At 42.5% G+C, this 27,025-nt stretch overlaps 1 protein-coding gene across 3 annotated transcripts in view; it reads left to right on the forward strand.

Annotated features, from left to right (window-relative positions):
* LOC105035056 (rhomboid-like protein 20) overlaps positions 1-26,703 on the forward strand; it is a 51,829-nt gene extending 25,126 nt beyond the window's left edge. For all 3 annotated transcript variants that reach the window (XM_010910447.4, XM_010910450.4, XM_010910448.4), the window contains one exon: positions 25,694-26,703. In XM_010910447.4, the coding sequence (XP_010908749.1) occupies positions 25,694-25,864 (171 nt within the window). In that variant the 3' untranslated portion in view covers positions 25,865-26,703. The remainder of the gene's footprint in view (positions 1-25,693) is intronic.
* Positions 26,704-27,025: the final 322 nt, after the last annotated feature.

Raw genomic sequence — 27,025 nt, forward strand, 5'->3', positions numbered from 1 at the left:
TCTTGGGTCATTATAAATGGTATTAGAGTTGACCTAGCCCATAGCCTTTATGGACTAGGGGATACTGCCACAAGGGTTTATTGGGACTGACCACGGGTCGGCGCTTATGAATGAATGTATAGATTTGAATCCTTAGTCTGGCGAGGACGTCAGAGCTTAAATGGAGGGAGAATGTGAAGATCTGAATGGGCATATATTTAGTCCCCTATAGGTTATTCTCCAAGAAGTTCTTAGGTACTTATATAGAGCCAAGGAACTTAAATAATATTTTTTGGTTAGACTTTTTGGATGAGGTCCTGGGTCATTACACCTAAATTGTTCATTCCATATTTTTATAAATCAACATATTATTTAAATACAAGCATAAGTAGTTCTTAGCTTAGGACTAGAAGCGGGAGTGGGTACGGCCAAGCAGGTTTCTTAAGAAAATTTTTGAGTAGGAAATGCTCAGGAGAGGGGTGGGAACAAGTTTTTGTAGGCAATCTGAAATGAAGGAACCACCCTAGGTTGAAGCTTCCTATTAGTACATGGTAGTCCAGGACTCCAGAATTGTCCACTCACAAATGATTAATAACACTAGCACCATTAAATTATTCATGAAAATGGTCTTTGTTGTTATTTGGGCATGCACAATGCTCTGCATGACTCGTTCCCTATGGCTGTTAGATCCAAAAGATTGTGCATCAGAAAGTCACTATGATTTAGTGTGTCCAATCACATATACTCATCATTGTAGCTCTATTTTTGCAACATATTTGATAGCCGAAATTTGGTGGAATATGATCATGTGTCACAAAAACTCCATGTTGATATGTGAAACAAGTGCTCGAGGTTCTATTTCCCGTTGGGCGCATCAAGAATGCATCACTTTTCCCTACTTGAACAACTCCTTGTTTGCCGGTCCTTTTAGTCTACTTTTCTGTTAGCTTAAGTTGCTGTGTTCATATATGTCAGCAACTTTTTGTGCTCTATGCTAAGTGGATTAGGAAACTTACAACAATATCTGAGTTAGGTATTTGTGCCATGCTTTCCTTTTTTTCTGTAGAAAATGCTATCCCTTTTTTTTTTTTTTGGGTCAGTGAGAGGGGTCTTTGAAAAGAGATCCCAAACTAACACTATGACAAAAGTCTTGCTATCTGATCCCATGCTCGAACAAAAGTACTCCAATCCTCTATGTACCTTTCTCACCGCACTTCTTAAACAGACCTACGGCCATCCTTCTTATAACCAAAATGGTGGCCTCTCTCTTGGAAAACATGGGAACTCCTTTCCTTCCAAGTTTTCCTGAACCTCACTTGCACACACCTTCATCTGCACCTCGACCTAAAGGAAGTTACCATGGTGAAGTGACCCCTGATCCTTAGGTTATCATGTAAAGTCCTCCCCACACTTCTTAATTGGACATGCAATTCAAGAATTGGTGGTTTGTTTGTTTATTCCTTGGCACCATATATCATACGTTCTCAGCTAATTGACCACCTTTTCTTGGCCAAGATATCACCAATATGCAATCTCGTCTTAGCAGCAGGCGCATGAAAATGCTTATTCACACATGAAAATGCATATTGTTCTCTAGCACTACTGATATCCAAACTTGCATAGATAAAGGACAATGTAGACCTTCCCTTTTGGGGAACTTGTAAAATGACTTCACTGACTTTTGAAGCCTCCACGGTACCCCCATTAGGGAGTTTCCAACACATCCTACAAATTCTCCCATTCTATCATTCCTCTTTTGGATAACTGGTTCTATAACTCGACCTTCCAACTATGCCTCCCATCCCTTTAAGATTTCCCAAGGACTCCTAGCTTGTGAATGGGGCAATAGAGATCCCAGAATAAAACAAAAATGCAACTTCACCCAAACAGACATCTTCCTAAAAATTGACTTTCTTGCCATCTACGTGGAAAACAATAGACCCCTCCCCAAGGGGTCTAGCACCTAACAGACCTTTCATATTAGAGGAAAAAGGAGTTGAAGATCTTCTTTTGCTCCGTCTCAGATCTCCATCTTTGATAGGTACACTCCCTTAATCAGATCTTTCCATCCATCATGAATCTCCAACACCACTTACCAAGCAACATTAAGTTGAACTCAGTCAAAGTAAGAATGCCTTAGTGACCCTCTTGTTTAGATTTACATACAATACTCCAATTCACTAGGCATGAAATATCTCTAAGCTTCGCTCTTGCTTCCGCAACAAGCCCCCCTATTTTGCTCAATCCCATCCATTTTGGAAATCTGAAGATGGACATGAAGTACCAAGATAAAGTCAATCCCATCCACCACCCATTTCAGGACCAAGTATTGTTTTACAGGACTGTGTCCGGAGCTTTTAATGAGCAGATCAATAACTTGTCTTTTAATCCACCTTATGGTTGCCAACTTTTCATGTCAAACTTTGTTGACATCATCTACTCTTTTCAAATATAATCATCATGTAGCTGAATCTTTCTGCATGCTCATTGACCTAGTATTGGTGGTCAATGCAAGTCAGTGTTATCACAATTCACATATGTCAGTATGCTGAAGTAAATATCTTTCCATCTTGGTGCTAAACTGCCAATTCAGGGATTAAATGTTGAAAGAGATATGAAAGTTAAAAAGGTTTGGATGGGATAATTGATGGTTTCCTGTTAATAGAGAGATAAACTTGACTTAAGCTCAACTAAAGTGAGTATAAACCAAATCTAGTTTCTTAGACCCTTAACAATTTGCATTACAAGAAAAGAGGATGTTCAAGTCAACTATTGGAGCTAAAGAACGGCGAAATTGTTGGTTTCGATAGGTGGATGCATGCAGAAATTTCAAAACATTTTTGAAAACGGTAGCGGAAGTACAGATTAAAACAACTTTTAATCTAGCGTGCAAAGATCTAATCTAATTACCTAAAGATCTAGTTCATATCATGAATAACAAGATGAGAGCATACATTTGATTTCAAAAGGAATAAAACAAAATAAATCGGTGATCGGATCACCTACCTGAAGTGCTAGACTCCTCCTTGATCAGATTTGATGATGTCTACAGGTTCTGTCGAAGCCGCACATGCGTCTGGTCTCTACAGGTATCCACACAGGGCTGAAATAGATCGAATCGTCCGAGATCACCAAGGTGCTAGCTTTTTTGCAGATCTCGCTTCTTCAGGTTTAGATCTGATCTCCTTCTTTGACTATCATAGAAGAAGATTCGCGGATCAACACGCGAACACCTTTCGCGTAGAATCGAGGGATCAGGAAGACAACAAGAGAACTCCTCTCTCCCTTTCTTTCTTTCTCTCTCTCGCTGATCTTTCTCTTTTCTTCTTTAAGGTGGCCGACCAAGAGGAGGTTGGGCGTGTGGATCTAGGTGGAAGCAAGAGGAAGTGGGGCGGCAACACAAGATGAATGAGTATCTCTATTATTCTCCACACCTAAGATCCATGTCCTTTTATAATTGGCGGCCAAGGGGGTTAGGATAGAGTTCGGATGAACTTGGACTCTAATCTGATAAGAGTTTAAGTTCAAAATAAACCTAATCCTATCCCAATCAGAGAGAAGATAGGGCTAATCAACAAGGGATGAAGCGCATTAACAAGGGGGTGCCAATTTGAATTTGTGGCCCCCCTCTTTTCCTTACTTTCTTGTCGCATATTGAGTGGACGCCAATCTGAATTGGCGCCCCATTATGGCGTAGAGGAAGGGTGAGAGTCTCAGTCCATTAGGGCTCTGTGGTTTGGGTTCAATCTCGGTCCAATTCGAATCTGATCTAGACTTAATCCTAATCTAATTAGGATTCAACCTTGAAATCATAAGTCCAATTAGATTCAATTAGGTTAAGCCCAAATTAATTAAATCAGATTTAATTAATTAGAACTTGATTCTCAACTTGATCTCATCAAATTAGCTTGTAACATTTGCAAATTAGATGCTCCTAGCTAACAATTAGCTGATCTAGTACTTGTAACTTTTACAAGTTGATTCAAATCATCAATCTCATTGGTAATTTAATCACAATCCAATCGTTTGATCTGATCAAATCCCTTTTGTATGCGATCCCATAGGTTCTGTTCTATCTGGTGGTGAGACATGCTATGATCTCCATCGTAGTATCATCGAAACTCTTTTCGATGGATCGGAATACTTCCAACTCTAATCCATCAAGGATTGTCGATCCAAAACGATCCTAGTGAGCTCTTACCATTCATTAGTGACACCTAGCAGTATGTGATCGCAACTCAACAAAAAAGAATAAATAGAATCTCTAGATGTAGTTACCATGTGATTCAATCTCTATCGTAAGTCCCAACAGGATGGAGGTTATGGAACCTCATCAAATCTCATCATCTGTCATATGAAAGATTTAATTAGCTCAATTCTAAATCATGATACTTATGGAAACTTTTTTTTATTTATCATCTTGTTGTGACCACAAACTTAAGAACTCAGCCTCTCAAACTCCATAGGACTACTTATTTACTAAGATCGATAAATCTCATCTAAATGGATACCCTGTCCCTAAGTGAATCTACTGTAGCCAACGTCCACTCCAAGGACCCATATGGCTAGGGATCATGTTTATGTATAGTCAAACTACAGCAATCATACTATGAGCAATCGAGACATCGCAGGTCAAGAAACCACTCATACCACTACAGCATTTAGAAGATCACTGACGAGTAGATATCCATGTGATCTCTCGTTTGGTCATGCTTAGTATCGATGTTCTCTAACAACTATCCGCACTCTTGCTCAGTGTCCTTATATTAACTCGTCTATCCCGAAGGAAGCGATTCATACACCTATCTAATCAGATTATTCACCTTCTCCATGATGATCTATTGATCAGGAGCAATTTAAGAATTAATTATACATGTTTTTAATTCTCAACACTTGAGAATATATATCTTTAAGTCATTAATTTCTAGGACGATTTTTGGACGCATTAGACAAGAATGGAAAGAAAAATGCCTTTATTGATTATCAAAAATGCTTAAGTACAAAAATATATCCTAGAACTATTACAATGTGTCCGTCATATTGGCTTTTCAGGATATACATCTGTTGGGTATAAAATCCCCCCCGGCCGAAGTCATATTGGCTTTTCAGGATATACATCTGTTGGGTATAAAATCCCCCCCCGGCCGAAGTTTGTAAAGGATCGATCTTTTCAGAGCTCTTCCGGCTCCCGACCTTGTGCATGGCGCCTCTCCGAACCTCCTCGATCATCCGAACTTCTCCGATAGTGAACTTCTGCATTCATCCATCGGGCCGCCCCGAAGGCCCTCTGGGACTCACTGTCTGCCAACCTTCTACAGCAACCGACCCCCTGAGTTTCTACCCCGAACTTCTCTCGGGCTTTGCCAGCATTCGAGCTTCCCCGACAATGTGATTTCTACGATAACCAGACTCCACCGAGTTTCTACAGCGGTCGACCACCCCCCGGATCCTAATTGAGCTCCCACGAGAGCCGAACTTCTACTATGAGCGGTCTACTTTGAGCTCCTACCGCAGGCTGGCTATCCCAGATGTCTACTGTAAGCAAATTTCATTCAAGCCTCTACTATGAACAAATTTCTTCCGAACTTCTATTCCAGGTAGACTTCGGTCGAGCTACTCCATAGCGAGTGGATTTTGGACGAAATACTACGACGAGACACCACTCCGAGCTTCCACGACAACTGGTCCTCGCCCGAGCTCCTACAATGGACGGTCCTCTCTCGACCTCTCGCGAGAACAGGATCCCGTCCGAACCTCTAGCGGATGGATTCCGGACGAGCTCCAGCAGCTGGGTCCCTGCGATAGCCGATCGCCTCCGGTGTTTGCCGAGCCTCCCCCGCGCTATCCGAAGTCCATCGCCGACCGACCTCCTACCAGGCTCCCCATAAAATCGGACTTCCCCGACGGACGATCCTCGGATGAGCCTCCACATCAGATAAATTTCAGACGGATTTTTTCGGACTCCGCCAATAGAAAATCTCCATCCGAGCTCCTATGATAGGCGACTCCCGTCTGAAACGTCAGCGACCTCGGAACATCCGAGCCTCTCCCAGAACGACGATGTGAAGAGCCATTTTGCTTCATCGGGCATCCCAGTCGAGCTTCAACCGACGGATCCGAACTCTCTGACAAGCCACGACAAGAGCCGCCACCCTGCTCCACTCTCTGCAACGGATTCCACGCAGCTCCACCACTCTCTGACAAGTCACGACAACAGACACCACTCCACCCCCCATAACAAGCTCTACGTGGTCCCGAACGACCCCTGACACTACTACTCTCCGTAACAAACTCCACGCGGCCCTGAACGGTCCACTACCAGATGGTTACAGACGTCGCTGTCGATCAGTTGCGCCCTCCATCTATAAATAAGGACCTTCAGATATGTTCTTCTCTAAGCTCAAAAAACTCTATCTTGAAACTCTGCCTAAATTTTTGCTCGAGCACTCTATTTTTGTTGAAGCAGAGTACTGACTTAAGCGTCGGAGGGTCTTGTCGGAGCACCCCCAACTCCGATTTAGACTTTCTTTGCAGGTCTCGGCGGCGGCCGCGGTCATCCCAGCTCCAGTTTCTCCGACTTCGACGGAATTCTGCACCAACAGAATTGGCGCTAGAGGAAGGAGACTGTCTTCGCGGTACCCTTGTTCTTAAAGGAGTGCTCAACGGGACTGATTCCGATCATCTTCTCCGACATCCTCTTCTCCTTCCTCTACTAGATCTTCACCCGATGCCTCCCCGCAAAGCATCCATCAGGCGATCCACGGCCTCCGTGGCCAGATCTCAAGCTCCGGCCTCACCCCCAGTTTTTCAGGCCCCTCCTCCGGCAACAGTGGTCGACAGATCCATCCGACGCTGGCCTAAAGGTAGGGAGAATCGGCCGAGGACCCTACCACGACTGGCGCCGTCGAGGAGGGAAGAACAACCTGAAAATCGGCTTCCAATCGGGATTGTCTGCACCATCTCTGGAGAGCCCCGGAAGGGAGCGGCCAGCGGATCGACCGGATCGTCCAAGCGGCAAAGGACTGAAGGACCCATAACCTTTACTGAAGAAGATGCCCGAGAGGTCCAGTTCCCCCACAACGATGCGGTTGTAGTTTCTTTAAATATTGCTGATTATGATGTACGCCGCATTCTTGTTGATAGTGGAAGCTCGACTGATATTTTGTTTTACGACGCCTTCTCAAAAATGTCCATCTTTGACGGTCGTTTGGGGCCGATTGGCTCCCCTTTAGTAGGGTTTACCGACGATGCTATCCTGGTAGAGGGAGTAATAATTTTGACTGTAGTTGCAGGTCGATATCCAAGACAATCCAGGGCTCTGGTGGATTTTCTGGTGGTGAGGGCGCCGTCAGCCTACAACGCAATCCTCGGCCGACCTGGCCTCAATGCCCTCCGGACTGTGGTGTCAACCTACCATCTGAAATTGAATTCCCTACTAACCAGGGGGTCGGAGAAGTCAAGGGAGATCAAGCCCTGGCAGGGCACTGCTACAATATAGCCCTGCAAAGAAGTGGTCAGCCTGACCCCTGTCCGGTTGATGGATTAGACACCCGCGACGATCTGACAGAAGAACGGGGCGGGCCAATGGAAGATCTTGTCTCAATTCCTTTGAATGATGGGAACGAAGAACACATGGTGAAGATCGGCTCCAACTTGGGGAAAGAGGTGCGGACGCAGCTTATCAATTTTTTGCAAAAGAACGCAGACGTTTTTGCTTGGATTCCAACGGACATGCCAGGGATCGATGCTGAAGTTATGCAGCACCGTCTGGCCGTCGATCCCAAACATCGGCCGACAAAGGAAAAAGTTCGAAGTCATGCGCCGGAGAGACAGGTGACAATAGCCGAGGAGGTTGATAAACTCCTAAAGGTCGGGTTTATCAGAGAGGTCAACTATCCGAGCTGGGTTTCCAATGTGGTCTTGATTAAGAAGGCGAACGGCAAATGGAGGATGTGTATAGACTTCAAAAAATTGAATAAAGCCTGCCCGAAGGACAGTTACCCTCTGTCCAGAATCGACCAACTAGTAGATGCAACCTCGGGCCACGAGCTTCTCACCTTCATGGATGCGTTCTCCGACTACAATCAGATTAGGATGGCGCCAGAGGATGAAGAAAAAACCGCTTTTATAACTAATCATTGCCTTTATTGTTACAGGGTCATGCCTTTTGGCCTAAAAAACGCAGGGGCGACATATCAGTGGCTAGTGAATAAGATCTTCAAAGAGCAGATCAGCCGCAATATGGAGGTCTACGTGGACGACATGCTCGTAAAGAGCAGGTCCTCGGTGAACCACGTCGCCGACTTTGAGGAGACCTTCAGCGCCCTTCGAAAATACAAGAAACTGAACCCAGCCAAATGCGCTTTTGGAGTAACCTCAGGAAAATTCCTGGGCTTCATGGTATCGGGGCGCGGGATCGAGGCAAACTCGGAAAAGATTCGCACCATCCAGGAGATGACCGCCCCGAAGTCGATAAAGGAGGTTCAGCACCTCACCGGGAAAGTAGCGGCTCTAAATCGCTTCATCTCGAGATCGGCCGAGCGATGCTTACCTTTCTTTCAGACCCTCAAGCAGTCCAAGAACTTCTGTTGGACCGTTGGATGTCAGCAGGCATTCGAGGAGCGAAGACCTGCCTCGGCTCATCACCATTATTGGCAAAACTTGAGTCTGGAGAGGAATTGTTCCTATACCTGGCGGTTTCCCCTGTGGCCCTCGCTGCAGTTCTGATTAAGGAAGAAGCGAAAATTCAACAGCCGATCTACTACATAAGCCGAGTATTGAGAGACATCGAAACCAGGTATACTAAGTTAGAGAAACTAACTTATGCCTTGTTGATTGCAGCTCGAAGGCTCCGACCTTACTTTCAAGGACACACCATAACGCTGCTCACCGACCAGCCGATCAAGGCGGTCCTGCATCGAGCGGATGCCTCCGGAAGAATCGCGAAATGGGCGGTCGAGCTCACGGAGTTCGACATCAACTATCGACCTCGGCCAACGATCAAAGCCCAGATATTAGCGGACTTCATGGTGGAATGCACTATCCCAGAGGAGGCCGAACTTGGACAAGATGAAGCCGATAATCCAGGGCTTCGGCCGAACTTCCCGAGGAAAGAGCCGATCTCCCTGATGGTTCTTGGGCCCTCTACGTGGATGGTTCCTCCAACATGTCAGGCGCAGGCGCGGGCCTGATCTTGGTCAATCCAGACGGGATTGTCGCGGAGTATGCACTGCGCTTCGAGTTCCCCGTAACAAATAACGGAGCAGAATATGAAGCTCTGATTGCAGGACTAAAGGTTGCCAAAGAATTAGAAGTAGATCGGCTTCAAGCCTACAGTGATTCTCAATTAGTAGTAGGACAGGTTAGTGGAAATTACGAAGCTTGGGAGGATAGTATGGCTAGATATCTCAAGAGGATAAGGGAGATCATCCCTACCTTCGGCAGCTTCGACATCAGGTAGATCCCGAGATCGAAAAATGCCAGGGCCGACCTTCTCTCCAAGTTGGCTACGCTGGCTCCGGCCGAACTGCCTAAGGAAGTCTTCTTCGAGGTTCTGAAGTGCCCAAGCACGGAAGAATCGCAGTCTATGATGGAGATCAGTTATGAACCTAGTTGGATTGACCCGCTAGTTGCGTACCTCAAGGACGGGGTTCTTCCTCCTGATGCAAAAGAGGCTCGGAAGCTTAAGAACCAGGCCTCCCGATATATCCTCTACGAAGGCAAGCTATACAAGGGGTCGTACTCCTTGCCCCTCTTGAAATGTCTCCGGCCTTCCGAAGTCGACTTCGCCTTGAGGAAGGTACATGAGGGAGTGTGGAAATCACCTGGGGGTCAGGTCTTTATCCCATAAGCTGCTCTGACAAGGTTATTACTGGCCTACCATGTACCATGACTCCGTCGAATATGTTCGAAGATGTGACCGGTGTCAGAGATATGCCAATGTACAAAGGCAACCTGCCTCCGAACTTACACCATTGAGTGTCCCATGGCCGTTCGCGCAATGGGGGATGGATATCCTCGGACCTTTTCCCATGGCATCGGGGCAGCGGAAGTTCCTCCTGGTGGCAATAGACTATTTCACCAAGTGGGTCGAAGCTGAACCTTTGGGAAAAATCACGGAAGCTAAAGTGCAGGACTTCGTCTGGAAGTCGATTGTCTGTAGGTTTGGCTTATCCAGAACCCTCATTATTGATAATGGGCGACAATTTGCTGGAGCAAAGTTTGCCGAATTTTGTGAGGGCCTAAACATCTCCCACAACTTCACCTCGGTGGCCCATCCTCAAGCAAACGGTGAGGCCGATGTGACTAACCGGACTCTGTTGCAAGGCATCAAAGCGAGACTCGAAAAGGCAAAAGGAACTTGGGCTGACGAGCTCTATCATGTGTTATGGGCATACCGGACTACTCAGAGATTGCCCACCGGGGAGACCCCCTTTGCCCTAGCTTTCGGGACAAGTCGTGATCCCAATAGAACTCAAGCTTCCGTCAGCACGAGTCGTGGCGTTCGATGAACAACGCAACCCACAGGATCTCAAGGCCAACCTCAACTTGTTAGAAGAAAAGCGGGAGGCGGCTCAAGTTCGGATGGCGGCTTACAAACAGAAAGTAGCCCGCTACTACAACTCCCGGGTCAAAAGCAAGGTCTTTCGGGCGGGGGACCTGGTGCTATGGCGAGCCGCTGCCTCACAACCTCAGAATCAAGGGAAACTTGCCCCGAATTGGGAAGGCCCGTATGAAGTCAAGGAGGTAGTCCGACCCGGAACATACTATTTAAAAGAGCTCGGAGGAGCAGAGCTTCCGCGACTATGGAACTCGAAAAATCTACGGATGTATTACCAATAGCTACGCCTTAAATAAAAGTTTCATACTTGCATATTTTTCTTTTAGCATGAGTTCATAACGACAGGAAATAACTCTTCTACGCAATTGAAATTAAGCTTGTTAGGAACAGGAGGAGAACCTCGTCCTAATATGAGCAAAGTCGAAGGCCCGGTTTCTTAAAGACCGGATGGGGGGAGAGGCCATTACAACGGTCCTTACGTGCCCCTACAGTTTTGTTAGGAACAGGAGGAGAACCTCGTCCTAACATGAGCAAAGTCGAAGGTCCGGTTTTTTAAAGACCGGATGGGGGGAGAGATCCGTACAACGGCCCTTACGTGCCCCCACAGCCTTGTTAGGAACAGGAGGAGAACCTCGTCCTAACATGAGCAAAGTCGAAGGCCCGATTTTCTAAAGACCGGATGGGGGGAGGCCCTCACAACGGCCCTTATGTGCCCCCACAGCTTTGTTAGGAATAGGAGGAGAACCTCGTCCTAACATGAGCAAAGTCGAAGGCCCGGTTTTCTAAAGACCGGATGGGGGGAGAGGCCCTCACAACGGCCCTTATGTGCCCCCACAGCCTTGTTAGGAACAGGAGGAGAACCTCGTCCTAACACGAGCAAAGTCGAAGGTCCGGTTTCCTAAAGATCGGATGGGGGGAGAGGCCCTCACAACGGCCCTTATGTGCCCCCACAGCCTTGTTAGGAACAGGAGGAGAACTTCGTCCTAACACGAGCTGAATCCGACTGTCGGGAGTAAGGGGAAGGCCTCGTCCCGACGCAAGTAAAGACTCGGTCGATCGACGAGGAGGAAAGCTTCCTCAATGACTCCTCTACACTCTCACGACCCCGTCAAGAGCAGAGGGAAGACCCTCACTCGAACGTAAAAGAAAAAGGGGAGGATGAAAAAGAAAAGCCGACGAACTACTTCTGCGACAAGTAAAAACAAACTACATCAAAGACATAAGGGACTTCGTCTCAGTCGCAAAGAGGGAACCTGACATAGACCGAGGATAAATCGACCTCCTCAAAGCAACGAGAAGTTCGGACCCCCAAGCTCTAGCATCGGGAGAAAGTGCCAAACTCAAATAGCCTCGAAAGAACCTATGGTCATAAACCGAAGGGCAAATCAACACTGCAACGATCGGGAACCTCCAAACAGCGTCGACATCGAACATGACGAAAGACAAAAGGAGTCCGATAAACAACTGATTAACATCAGAATGGATGAGGTAATAAACAATTTCATTTTCATTTGATTGGTGAAGTATACATTACAAAGCCTTGAAGCTAAAAAAAAAAAAAAAAACAAACAAAAAACAAACAAAACGAACAGCTCTAAAGGAGCTCGGCTTCATCAGACTTCGAACTCTCAGTTCCGACCATCGTCGAGAATTACTTCAGGTACTTGGCTTCTTCCTCCAGTCCCCCTTTTCGGATCAGCAATTACTCCAGCATTATCTTCGAAGTACATGTAGACGCCATCTCTTCCGCGCCATGGCTTCCGCTGCTTTCGGATCAGCAATTACTCCAGCATTATCTTCGAAGTACATGTAGACGCCATCTCTTCCGTGCCATGGCTTCCGCTGCCTCACGATGACGGCGGATATGACCTTCTTTCTGAGGTCAGGTTCCCCCTCAGTGACGGCGGGCATGACCTTCTTCCTGAGGTCAGGTTTCCCCTCGCGACGACGTGCACCAGGAAGCCCTCGCGGTCGAGGATGTGCTATAAGCGCGGGCTCTGGGCCATCAGGCGAAATGCGGCCGGATCTGTCTCTTCTACTCTCGCCTTCGCCAATCCAGAAGTTGCAGTGTCTTCCCGTTCGTGGGCTTTCAGACTCTGGGCTAACATCTGAGCCGTGACCGCACCCATTTACGCGACGAAGGAAGACCAGCACGGTCTGTGAACAGGGGTACGGAAGCAAGGAAAGTTTTGGGGCTAACCCAAGCTGGTCTAAGGGAGGCGGGGGTACAGAGATGAGGACGACTCAACGAACGCCTGAGGTCAGGAAGGAAAGACCGAAGAAACTCATGTACAAAGTGAGATCCTCGAAGGGGGGGAGGCAGGTTTAAATAGGCGACGGGGGTCGGTGCAATAATGGCTGCAGGACTCCTCAGGCCAGTCCGTAACCGCCGCGTGGCCCACTCACCGTGGCAAACGGCTGAAGGTGGCCGATAATCAGTAACACCATTATGGCACCGTACCTAGGGCCACGTCCTGGCGGGAATTCCAAAAAAAACAGAATTCTTTTTCGAAAAGGCTCCAGTACCAACGTGCCGAATGTCAAATATCTGGCAACCACCAAGCGCGGAAGTCGAGGAGGACAGCTTCGGTCGTGAGAACTCTGTACTTTCTTCATTCGTAACCCGAATTCGGAAGTAGGGGGACTGGTATTGGGTATAAAATCCCCCCCGGTCGAAGTTTGTAAAGGACCGATCTTTCCAGAGCTCTTTCGGCTCCCGACCTTGTGCATGGCGCCTCTCTGAACCTCCTCGATCATCCGAACTTCTCCGATAGTGAACTTCTGCATTCATCCATCGGGCCGCCCCAAAGGCCCTCTGGGACTCACTGTCTGCCAACCTTCTACAGCAACCGACCCCCTGAGTTTCTATCCCGAACTTCTCTCGGGCTTCGCCAGCATTCGAGCTTCCCCGACAATGTGATTTCTACGATAACCAGACTCCACCCGAGTTTTTACAGCGGTCGACCACCCCCCGAATCCTAATCGAGCTCCCACGAGAGCCGAACTTCTACTATGAGCGGTCTACTCTGAGCTCCTACCGCAGGCTGGCTATCCCAGACATCTACTGTAAGCAAATTTCATTCAAGCCTCTACTATGAACAAATTTCTTCCGAACTTCTATTCCAGGTAGACTTCGGTCGAGCTACTTCGTAGCGAGTGGATTTTGGACGAACTACTACGACGAGACACCACTCCGAGCTTCCACGACAATTGGTCCTCGCCCGAGCTCCTACAATGGACGGTCCCCTCTCGACCTCTCGCGAGAACAGGATCCCGTCCGAACCTCTCTAGCGGATGGATTCCGGACGAGCTCCAGCAGCTGGGTCCCTGCGATAGCCGATCGCCTTCGGTGTCTGCCGAGCCTCTCCCGCGTTATCTGAAGTCCATCACCGACCGACCTTCTACCAGGCTCCCCATAAAATCGGACTTCTTCGACGGACGATCTTCGGATGAGCCTCCACATCAGATAAATCCCAGACGGACTTCTCCGGACTCCGCCAACAGAAAATCTCCATCCGAGCTCCTACGATAGGCGACTCCCGCCTGAAACGTCAGCGACCTCGGAACATCCGAGCCTCTCCCAGAACGACGATGTGAAGAGCCATTCTGCTTCATCAGGCATCCCAGCCGAGTTTCAACCGACGGATCCGAACTCTCTGACAAGCCACGACAAGAGCCGCCACCCTGCTCCACTCTCTGCAATGGATTCCATGCAGCTCCACCACTCTCTGGCAAGTCACGACAACAGACACCACTCCCCCCGTAACAAGCTCTACGTGGCCCTGAACGACCCCTGACACCACTACTCTCCGTAACAAACTCCACGCGGCCTTGAACGGTCTACTACTAGACGGTTACAGACGTCGCGTCGATCAGTTGCGCCCTCCATCTATAAATAAGGACCTCTAGATATGTTCTTTTCTAAGCTCAAAAAATTCTATCTTGAAACTCTGCCTAAATTTTCGCTCGAGCACTCCATTTCTGTTGAAGCAGAGTACTGACTTGAGCGTCGGAGGATCTTGCCGGAGCACCCCCAACTCCGGTTTAGACTTTCTTTGCAGGTCCCGGCGGCGGCCGCGGTCATCCCAGCTCCAGCTTCTCCGACTTTGACGGAATTCTGCACCAACATCTAACAAAAATAATGTTTCTTGAGTTTTAGGTGTTGAACTGGAGTAATGGAGTTTGATGTAATGTTATTTCGATCAAATTAGCTAGGTGCAGTCAGCTGAATGTAAGAATTTTAGTCTCTTGTTTATTTTCTTTCAAGATAAAAGCACCTAGGTCACTTTGAGAAGGACCTGGTAAGGATAACTCTTGAGGGAATTGTTTAGTGATTCATACTTAATGATGGTCAAGAAATGAAGATACAATAATTTTTTTGTATCATTTTAGTGAGCTAATATGGGGTTTCAAAGCTTTTAGTTTGTTGATGTTCAACGTGCATGACCGAAGGGTTGGAATGGAAATGAGAGATAAGGTGCACCTGACCACTTTGACAAGAATTAGGCTACAGGTCATCCTTGTGCTTTCCTCCTAATTAATCCCATTTTGTTAGGCCCTAAGACTGTATGATTTTTCCTTTTGAATCTAGATCATCTCACTTGTAAGTTTGATGCTCCTTTGCTCATAAAATGGACTTATTATGTCCTCTATTATGCCTTACAAACATGTGACCTAAGTCCGTGCTCACAGCCCCTTCACATGAGCCATTACTTCACTCAAATCAAGTCCAAAATTGATGTGTTGAAAGATGCATCGGAAAGTTAACAAAATGTAGAATCTGATTTAGAGGGCATGCCTTGGTGCAACAGTAAGATTGCTCTATTATAACATGTGTGTCACAAATTTGTAACACGGAAATTACCTCTTTAATGCTGCATACATCTAACCCACCCTAGACATTGCACTGGCAGGAACCTTGTGCATTGGGATGCTCTTTTCTTTGGAAGGCAGGCCTTGGTGCAATGGTATGGTTGCTCTCGTATCTTAGGTGTCATGGGTTTGAAATATGGAAACAATCTCTTTGCATGTTGAGGATAACGCTGCATATATCTGATCTTCTTCAAACCCCATAGTGATGGGAGCCCACTAGGACACCTTTTTTTTCTTTCTTTTTTTTTTTTTCTTTTTTTTTTTTTGAGCTTGAAGCTACTAGTGGACCCCAGAAAATAAAGTGATGCTATAAAGCTACATCAATAAATTACAGTTACATGATGAGTAACCTACTTTAAATTGTCGTTCTTCCATTGTTGAACTACAAATGCAAGGTGAACTTCCATGTTAAATAATGTTCCTGCATCTATGATATTTTTGTTAAAGTTGCTATTTGATTCCAGTTTTAAGAGTGCTGACTCCAAATTGTCAGCAAGATGCCAATAGCAGCAAATGAAGAACAAAACTACCTAACTCATCTGAGTCAAGCCCATTTACTCACTTATCTTGAAAACTGGCCTAGTTAAGGTATGATGAGTTCTCATAGAGCTATTCACGTAAGGCTGATGCATGTTTATGTAACTGAACCAACACAGCAGATTTCTTGGTTGACTTGTATTTTTGAATTATGATTTCCTCACCTAGTGATACAGGAATTAAATTGGATTGAAGAGACCAAGATGATTATAGGGAGTGGGTCTCTGCATTGCTTTAGTACAGGTTGTGATGTTGTGGAATTTGAAATTATTTGTAGGACTGAACTGGAGAACTGGTTGCCAATTGAACCACAGCTAAGTTTGCTATGGCCTAGTAGGTTTTGTTAGGAAACGCTAGCACATGGCGATCATTATGCATGCAAAAATTTCAAAAATTTTAAAACACGCAGCGGAAGGAAAATTTTAAAACTATTTCAATATTGTTCTAGGACAACCATACAATATAACGTTTCAATGTTATGTTAGGGCAATCTTATGTCAGAATAATGTTAAAATAAATCATTAATTAAATCTAATCTAATCAAGCATGCATAGAGATCATCTCTCAATATAAATCTAGGTATCATCATATGTATAAAATTAAGATCTACGCAGAAATAAAAATTAGATTTTTACTTTTGCATGGGTAGATTTTCATCGTGATTCGATGATCCGTGGATATCTTCAAGGTCCGTTGAAGCTACGATCCGATGATATATGGATGTCTTTAAGGTCCGTTGAAGCTGCATAAGTATTCGGCCTCTACAGATATCCACATAAAGCTGACTGATCAGGAGATCCCGATCTCACCGAGGTGCTAGCTCTCTTGCAGAGATCGCTCTTTGGATTGTCGAATCTTTTATCTCTTTTGATTTCTTCTTAAGGGAACCAAAGAGAACTATAAGAGGATTAGGAAATCAAATCTAATTTGATTTTTTTTTCTTTTCTCAAGAGAGAAGAAAATCTAAAGAATAAGATGAGATCAAATTTCTTTTTTTTTTTCTTTTCGTCCAACTCTTGGACTGAATATGGAGAAGGAGATGAGAAAGGGTCCAACTTTTGGACCAGAGCAAAAAGGCAAGGCATCCATCTCATGGAGTGCCCCCTTATCTCCTTTTTTTCTTTTGTGCACCCACTTCCATCATGCATGCGTGCCCTCCTCTTTTCTTTCACGCTCCACATTAAGATTAGTTAGGAGGCGCCCGCTTTTCTCCTTTTAAACCTAATCACTAGAGTTAGGTGGAGTTTGTTAAGAGTCCAAGGCTTCTTGGACTCTTGTGCCGTCTTTCCTTTTCTTGCGCCTCAACTCCATGCCCTAATCTCCATGCCATAACATTTTAGCATGAGATCTTAGGCATAAGGGAGTAGTGTGGTGCCTCATAAGAAGAGTTCTTCTGTTTGTAAAACACCTTTTACATATAGAGTCCCAGGTGGTTTGGGTTTTCTTTTAAATCAAAATCTGATTGAGTCTAAACCTTTTAGACTAATGAAATCCAATTTGAGTTAAACTCAGACTAAGTTCACTTAAATTAAATCTGATTTAATTTGACTAGGACTCAATCTCATTATTTGATCAAATCAAATAAGCTAGCAACAATTGCAATTAAGTCTTATAACTTACAACTCTTAGCAAGTCTTCTATGTAACTTTTACAAATTAGTCTAATCATCAATCAAATTGATAATTGAATTCTTTTGTGATTTGAAATCGTAATTCAACAATCCGATCAGTTAGGATCTCTTTTGTGTGTGACCCCGTAGATTCTATTATGTCAGGTAGTGAGACATTTTGATCTCTATCAAAATGTCATGAAATTTTTTTCAATGGATTGGAATAATTTTAACTCATCAATTAAGAATTATTGATCATCAAAATAATTCTCGTTGGTCTCACAATTCACCAGTAATACCTAGTAGTATGTAGTGGCAACCCAGTAGAATGGAAGTAATGAACATCTAGGTGTAGTTATCGTGTGATTCAATTTTTCTATCGTGAGTCTCGATAAGATGGAGGCTATGAAAAACTTATCAAACTCCATCATTTGTCATATGTAAGATTTATTCGACTTGAGTTTTTATGTGAAATTCATGAAAATATTTTTCCATCATTCCCTCTACGTTGGTCAAGGTCTTCTCAACTCGGTCTCCTAAATCATATAGAACTTTTTTTCTATCAAGGTCGATAGATCCCATCTAGGTGCACACTCTATTCCTACAATGAACTTACTGCAGCCAACATACATCTCAAAGTTCCGTATGGCTAGGAGATCGAGTTATATAGTCAAACTACAGCAACCTCATTGTAAATAGCTGAGGCATTGTAGGTCAAAGAGCCACTCACACTACTACAGTATCGAGAAAGTCACTGATAAGTGAGTAGACATCCAAGTGATTTTTTGTGTTGGTCACGTTTGGTACTTTTATTCTTTAACAAACACCTGCACTCTCGCTCCAGTATCCTTACATTGTAGACTCGAGACTCATCTATCTAAAAAAAAGGGATCAGTGCACTAATCTAACCATGATCATTCATTGATCAGGAGCAATTTGAAAATTAACCATTAATGACACATACTTCAAATTCTCAACTCTTGAGAATGTGTCATCATCTTATTAATTCCCTGGATGCTTCATGGACACATACACTACATAAATTAAAATTAATTATCCTAATTAATTAGGTCAAGTACGAAATTATGTCTTAGAAAGAATAAATGTGTCAGTCCGATTGACTTCTAAGGTATACATCTAACAATCTCTCACTTGCACTAAAACCAATCTGTCATAGACTTAAAGCTCATCTTCTCAAGTACTTGAAAATATTTTCACAGCTATCTAGTACTTTCAGTCTGGATCTAATCGATATTTGCTCGTGATACTCATAGCAAAGATATATCAGGTTATGTACATAGTATGGCATACATGAGGCTTCCACTAATTAAAGCATAAGAGATCTATTTCGTGTACTGTATCTCGACAGATGTGTCCCACACATCTTCTCAGAGAGATTAATCCCATGTCCAAGGGGTAGAAATTTTTTTAGGATTTTTTTCATGCTGAACACTTTCAGTATCTCCTTTATGTATATCTTCTATGAAACTAGCATGCTATTAGATCAATCTCATAGACCTATATCTATCTCATAGACTTTTATAGAATATTTTTCAAAAGTCTCTTATGGAGAATTTCTTTAGACAATCATATTTTAACCATAGTCAGTATGGGAACAACGTTTCTAATCAGGAGGATGAAATCCACGTACAATACGAGGAATATAATAAACTCCCACTGGCCTTCTTATAAACACATGTTTCCTCATTCTTGATAAGATCAAATCTTTTGATTGCATCGAGTAGCCTAATTTCAAGATGCTTGCTTTAAATGTCTCCACCTTTACATCTCTTCCTTTTGTAGATCCATTTGAATCCAATAGGTATTATACATGCTGGTAGATCTACTAAGATCCAGACTTGGTTAGAATGCATCGAGTCAATTTTTAACTTTACTGCATTCAACCATTTCTTGGAATTGATGTCTAATATCGACTCATAGTAGTTTTGAGATCATCTCCATGTTTTTTGTCTCCCATGAGGAACAATTTCTCTACATCTTCTGTTAGAATACCTAAATTTCTTTCAGTAGAATGAGAGATTCTACTTGACCTATGAGGTGGAGGTACTATATGTACTGGCTCAATTATGAATAAGTCCTATAGGTTCTATGACTCGTTGCTTTTCAGAGATTTTTTTTTTGAGCTCAATTTTTCTCACTATTTTCATCTTAGATAAACTATTTTTTCAAGAACATAGCATGTTGGATCACAATCACATTATGATCTATTGGAAAATAAAAGTAGTATTCTCTAAACTCTATAGGATACCTTAGAAACGAGCTTTCACAGATCTAACCTCTAACTTATCCATCTGTTGTCACTTGACATGGGCCAGACATCCTCATCATGCTATATCTCATATGGCATGATAGGAATAGACTTGGAGGGAACTATTCAGTAGTAAAGCTTATCTCCAAAGAAATAAGAGAAGATCAGTGATGTTCATCATAGATTAGATCATATTAAATAGGATCCCTTACCTCTTCTTCGACATCATTTTGAATTGAGGTGCACCAAGAAGAGTCCAATGTGAAACCATGCTGTTTTTCTTGAGATGAGTTAGAAATTCTTACTAAGATATACACCTCGATCTCATTGAAGAACCTTAAGGGTTTTCTAGCTTGTTTCTTTACCTCATATCCGAATTCGTTGAACTTTTCTAAACTTCAGATCTGTCTTGCACATGTAATTATATCATGAAAAGTCATCGATAAATAGTAATGAAGTAAAGACAACTATCCTTGGCTGGCACATCAAATGGGCTACACACATCAGTGTGTTTCAGGACAAGTATCTCAGTGGTTCTCTCTCTGTATCTTCCAAAGAGTAGTTTAGTCATTTTTTTTTGAAGGCAGAATTTACAAACTGGGAACGACTCGAGAGTCAATAAGCCTAAAAACTCATGTCATTCTAATTATGACCAAACCTGAAGTGTCACATATACTTCAGGTTCATCTCATCTCTGGATCTCTCAGATCCTATGGCACTCGCTATCTGCTCAGATACCAATATCGAGCAGACCCAACATATCTTCTGAAGGCATGTCTCTTTTCTTTTCTTTAGGCTTTTCAAGTATACAGGATAGTTTCTTTTATTGTCAACATCACAGAGTCAGCAGCCTTCTTAGGAGCTTCCTTTTTTGTCTTGCTCTTGGACTTATGTTTCTTCACGGACTTCTTCTTTCAAGTAGACTTTTTCTTGGAAGTAGAAGCCTATTCCACAGCGAGAATCTTGCCCCTTAAACTCTTTAGGGTCCCGTTGGTAGTCACCAACATGTTCAATAATTTAATCAAGGTGCAATCGATCTAATTCATGTGATAGTTTACTATAAACTACCCATATGAACTAGTAAGAGATTGCAGGATCCCATCCATTCGCAATTTTTTGTGCATGACCGAGCTTCTCAAGCTCATTCAAATCCTCAATCATTGTCAAACAATTATTATGAATTGATTGTTCTTTGATCAATTATCGAACAGTTTGGTAACATAGGGATATCTTGGTTATGAATATAAGCTTAACCTTTCGGAATCTAAAATTATTTTAGATTCCCGAGCCAGTCTTTATAACTTGTTTGGTTAGTCAATTGGTTTGTAATAATGTGAATTAAAGGATTTGAAACCGATATATTATTTTATTAGAGTGGATATTCTAGTTAGATATTCGTATTTGATTTTAATATTTGTTCTAGCATCTTTTAAAATAAATAGGCTTCCTATTTTCTTGAGTCTCTTACACTTAGGTAGAGAAATAGAAATTCTTCGTGACTAGGATTTTGAATGGATACTGCGGTCCCACCAATTGGCATACTATCTCATCTAACAGTTATTAACGATGTGTCAATCAATGAGTGGATAACTCTTGTCCAATGCTTCTCAAGCAAATTGTAGTGGTTATCAGTTTCTAATTCCTGAAACCTCGTCTAACAGTTATTGGTCTCATTCCTTAGTTAAGTCAGATCCATCATTTTTGCGAAGGTGAAGCCGTCATTGGGACTCTCACCTAATAATTATTGGGTCTAAAATCATCTCCACCTCGCAGCATCTTATGCTTAATAAAGTGGTTGCATCTTCCCTGATGCAACTGAACCACTATATCCAGTCGAGAACAATTAACATCCAAAAGAGCCCCCATATCTACAACGGTGGAAGATCACTCGACTTAATATTTATGAGGAGATTTAATTTAGATCTTCTTAGGTTTTAATTGTTTATTTACATCGCATATAAATTCACAATTATATTGGATCTACTAGTAAGATCGCATCTTGACTCGTCAAGACGTAGACTCTTGGTGCAATGCAATCGTGGTGAACTCAATACTAAGCACCCTAAATTAGAATTTGGTCAATCAAATTGGTCAAGTGATGATCGGTGGGAGGCTCTCCGCTAATGCAAAGGTTCTAATTAAGTAACCACCTTTCAAAGCACTTTTTTTAGACCCCAATAGGTCAACCTATTTCAAATTGGGCTTGGTTTTTGGTTCCTCACCACAGATTGAGAAATTGCAACCATTTAAAGTGTATTCATGATACAACCTTACTCCAAGGATTTGTAGTGATTTATGGAGATCACTACATGTATCCACGTGATTTATGGAGATCACTACATGTATCCATGAAAAACACATGTATGACTATCACATAGTCCTTATGTTCATGCTAATTTTTTATGATGTTTTATGTATCAATCTCTTTTCATCTTAGGACAACCATTCCATGTAACGAGCCTCGTTGTATCAGAGCAACCTTATATCAGGATGATCTTAGATTGATTTATAAAACTTTATCTTACGTTCAATCAAATTACTTTAACTTGAAAATATCCATATCATCACAGATCACATCAATATGAATTTCTATCTATGAACATCATCTTATGTATGAACATATAATAAAGGTAAAATTCAGATCTAACAAGGTTCACATCACATGAAAATTAGATATCGAATTTTGGATGCATGGACATAAGAAATCAGATTTTCAGATCTTAAAATAATTTTTAGATCTTAAAAACAATGCATGAATATAAAACAATCTGAATTTCAGATCTGAAAATAGATTTTCAAATCATGAAATCCATCTCCTTTCCATAATCCTTCATAATTTTAAATTTGAAAATAATTTTCAAATCTAAAATCTAGATCTTAATCTTGCAATAATGAGATAGCTCTGATACCATTGTTAGAAAATGCCATCACATGGCGATCATTATGCATGCAGAAAAATGCTATCACATGGCGATCGTTATGCATGCAGAAATTTCAAAAATTTTAAATCGTGTATCGGAAGAAAAATTTCAAAACTATTTCAACATCGTTCTAGGATAACCATACAGCATAACGTTTCAACATTATGTTAGGGCAACCTTATGTCAGAACGATATTAAAATAAATCACTAATTATATTTAATCTAATCAAGCATGCATAGAGATCATATCTTAATATAAATTCAGGCATCATCATATTTACAAGATTAAGATCTACGCAGAAATAAAAATTAGATTTTTTACCTTTACGTGGGTAGATCTTCATTGCGATCTGATGATCCGTGGATATCTTCAAGGTCCGTTGAAGCAGCGATCCGATGATCCATGGATGTCTTCAAAGTCTGTTGAAGCCGCACAAGTGTCTGGCCTCTATAGGTATCCACATGAGGTTGATTTGATCAGGAGATTCTGATCTCATCAGGGTGCTAGCTCCCTTACAAAGATCGTTCTTTGGATTGTCGAATCTTTTATCTCTTTTGATTCTCTTCTCAAGAAAATCAAAGAGAACTATAGGAGGATCAAGAAATCAGATCTAATCTGATTTTTTTTTTCTTAAGAGAAAGAAGATCTAAAGAAAAAGATAAGAGATCAAATCTCTTTTTTGTTTTCTTTCGTCTAACTCTTAGACTGAATATGGAGGAGATGAGAAAGGGTCCAACTCTTGGACTAGAGCAAAAAGGCAAGGCATCCATCTCATGGACGTAAGAAGGGAGAAAGGGAGAGGCAAGGTGAGGTGTCCATCTCATGGAGTGCCTCCTCTCCTTTTTTTTCTTTTGTGCGCCCACTTCCATCGCACAGGCACACCTTTCTCTTTTCTTTCATGCTCCACGTTAAGATTAGTTAGGAGGCACCCCTTTTTCTCTCCTTTTAAACTTGGTCACTAGGGTTAGGTGGAGCTTGTTAGGAGTTTGTTAAGAGTCCAAGGTTTCTTGGACTCTTGTGCCGCCTTCCTTTTTCTTGCACCTTAACTCCACACCATAATCTCCATGCCATAACATTTTAACATGAGATCTTGGGCATGAGGGAGAGTGGTGTGGCGCCTCATAAGAAGAGTCCTGTTTGTAAAACACCTTTTATAGATAGAGTACAAGATGGTTTGGGTTTTCTTTTAAATCAAAATCTGATTGAGTCTAAACCTTTTAGACTAATGAAACTTGATTTGAGTCAAACTCAGACCAGTCCAATCAAATTAAATCTGATTTAATTTGACTAGGACTCAACCTCATTATTTGATCAAATCAAATAATCTAGCAACAATTACCATTAAATCCTATAACTTACTAACTCTTAGCCAGTCTTCCATGTAATTTTTACAAATTAGTTCAATCATCAATCAAATTGATAATTGAATTCTTTTGCGATTTGAAATCGCAATTCAATAATTCGATCAGTCAGGACCTCTTTTGTGTGTGACCCTGTAGGTTTTATTTTATCTGGTAGTGAGACATATTTTGATCTCCATCAAAATATCATTGAAACTCCTTTCAATGGATTGGAACAATTCTAACTTACCAATTGAGAATTATTGATCATCAAAATAATTCTCGTTGGTCTCATAATCCACCAGTGACGTCTAGTAGCATATAGTGGCAATCCAGTAGAACGGAAGTAATTAATCTCTAGGTGTAGTTATCATGTGATTCAGTTGTTTTATCATGAGTCTTGACAAGACGGAGATTATGGAAAATTCGTTAAACCCCATCATCTGTCATATGTAAGATTTATTCGACTTGAGTTCTTATGTGAAATTTATGGAAACACTTTTTCATTATTTACTCTGCTCTGGTCAAGGTCTTTTGAATTTAGTCTCCTAAATCACATAGGACTTCTTCTTTTCTACCAAAGTTGATAGATCCCATTTAGGTGCACATTCTATTCCTACAATGAACCTACCGCAGCCAACATACACCTCAAGATTTCGTATGGCTAGGAGATCGAGTTATGGTATAGTCAAACTACAACAACCTCATTGTGAATAGTCAAGGCACCGCAAGTCAAAGAATCACTCACATTACTACAGCATCGAGAAAGTCATTGATGAGTGAGTAGACATCCAAGTGACTTCTCGTGTTGGTTACGCTCGGTACCGTTATTTTCTAACAAACATCTGCACTTTCGCTGTAATGTCCCCACACTGTAGACTCGAAACCCGTCTATCCAAAGGGAAGCGATCTGTGCACCAATCTAATCGGATCAATCACCGTCTCTATGATCATTCATCGATTGGGAGCAATTTGAAAATTAACCATCAATGACACATGCCTCAAATTTTCAACTCTTGAGAATATGTGTTATCATCTTATTATTTTTTTGGACGATTCATGGACACATACACTATATAAATGAAAATTAATTGCCCTAACTAATTAGATTAAGTACGAAATTATGTCCTAGAAAGAATAAATGTGTCAATCCGATTGGCTTTTAGGGCATATATCTAATAGATTTTAGCTGGTTTCAAATGCGAGAATACCTTTCTTGGCTGCTTCTATTCTTTTTCTTTTTCCTGCTTTTTGAACATCATTTCTATTTGAAGTGTGATTTTCTTACCCAGTATCGGATCTTTGTAAACAGTTGACTGACAAAAATAGTTCATAGACTTGACACTCATTATTAAGCTGAAGTGCAAATATATATTACCATCGGAACATGCTATTTCTCATCATAAAATGAACTCCGAGGGAAGGAAGCATATTGAACTCATCTTTTCAGTGGCAAATTTAATTATTTTCGGCCATTTTATGGTGGATGTAATTCTTCATTATCTAGAGCAGTATATTTTTGCAAGTTGTTGGTGAAGAGGGATATGCTTATTTACATCCCTTGATGACTTCCAATCACACTTATGCCCTTGAGTCTGGTGCAGCGAAATTATCCTTCCTCTTTGCATGCTCCAGTTCCAGAGCCACCGGAGTCTTCTGTTGCTACATTAGTATCCATGGGCTTTGACGGCAATGCTGCCAGACAGGCGCTCATGCGTGCGAGAAATGACATCAATGTAGCCACAAACATCTTACTTGAATCGCAGGCTCAATAGTTGAAGTCACTTTGTCAGAAAATGGGGTGCAGGGTCCGGTATGCTTCCAGAAAATAGCCCCACGGATAATAATGATAGAAGAAAACCATTGTATTGCTTGTGGCTCTTAGCCCTCATCGCATATGTTCACTAACAGGTGCTATCCTGGTTCAGTGTTTCCATTTGGCAGTGAGAAGCTCATTCATCAGTATTAGTGGGTGCTGTTATATTGTATGCCATCAGAGAGGGAGAGCCTGCAATATTCCTCTGTCCAGATATTGAGATGGATGCTGATAATCAACCAATGTCAATGATGGGTACCATAATGTAACTATTTTTGAGGTTTTAAGATAAGCACCAGTGACATGTTTGCTACTGCACTTGAGGTCACGTTGTAGTTCAAAGACTTGCTGCATGTCATATTTCAGCGACACACGCATGTCCCAGTGATTGCATTGTCATCGTGGGTTTAGGATGTGTTTTATTCTAACAACTTATCATGTTGTTGGACGTGCGTATTTTGTACCGGAGATGGCTGTATGTACAGCTCTAAATAGCTGCATTGTCATCAATCTTGAAGATGGACAGCTGTTATGATGCACCGTTTGGCATCCAGTACGAGCCTCTCCTAAGAATTGCGCTGTTTGTTTCCAAAGATGAATGACATGGTGATTATTGAGGGCTGTACGGCTGGGAGAAAGCGGCTTGCTTCTATCCTAGGGTGAATTAAAACTTGCACTGCAGAAGATCTAAACTCCTTGTGATCATCACAATGAAAAAATAAAGCGGCTTGCTGCTATCTAATCACTGTGCTCCTGTATTCCCAGACAATTATATCCTGTCAAATTGGTTTCTACTTCCATCTTTTTCCACGTGAGTTGAAAACCTTTGTTTGAAGTAGTTCCTGTGAACTGCCTGGTTCCCTCTTTAAGTAAATGCTTTGTAAATTGTGGTGATTGCGAACCCAGGATAATATTGGTGAGTGATAGGATGTGCTTTAAGGTTTAGCCACCTATGAGTGCTAATTACCATACTATGATCAAGGTGATCGCATCATAACTTGCTCCTATTGCAAGAAGTCATCCAGAAAGAGTCGTCCTGTTTGAATTTGGGATGTGGGACTAGTAATAGGCTTCTACGGAGTCTAAATAGAGCTTTCCGTTGAACTTCGCCGCCTATCTC

Source organism: Elaeis guineensis, chromosome 1, assembly GCF_000442705.2.
Source record: "Elaeis guineensis isolate ETL-2024a chromosome 1, EG11, whole genome shotgun sequence".
NCBI lineage: Eukaryota > Viridiplantae > Streptophyta > Magnoliopsida > Arecales > Arecaceae > Elaeis > Elaeis guineensis.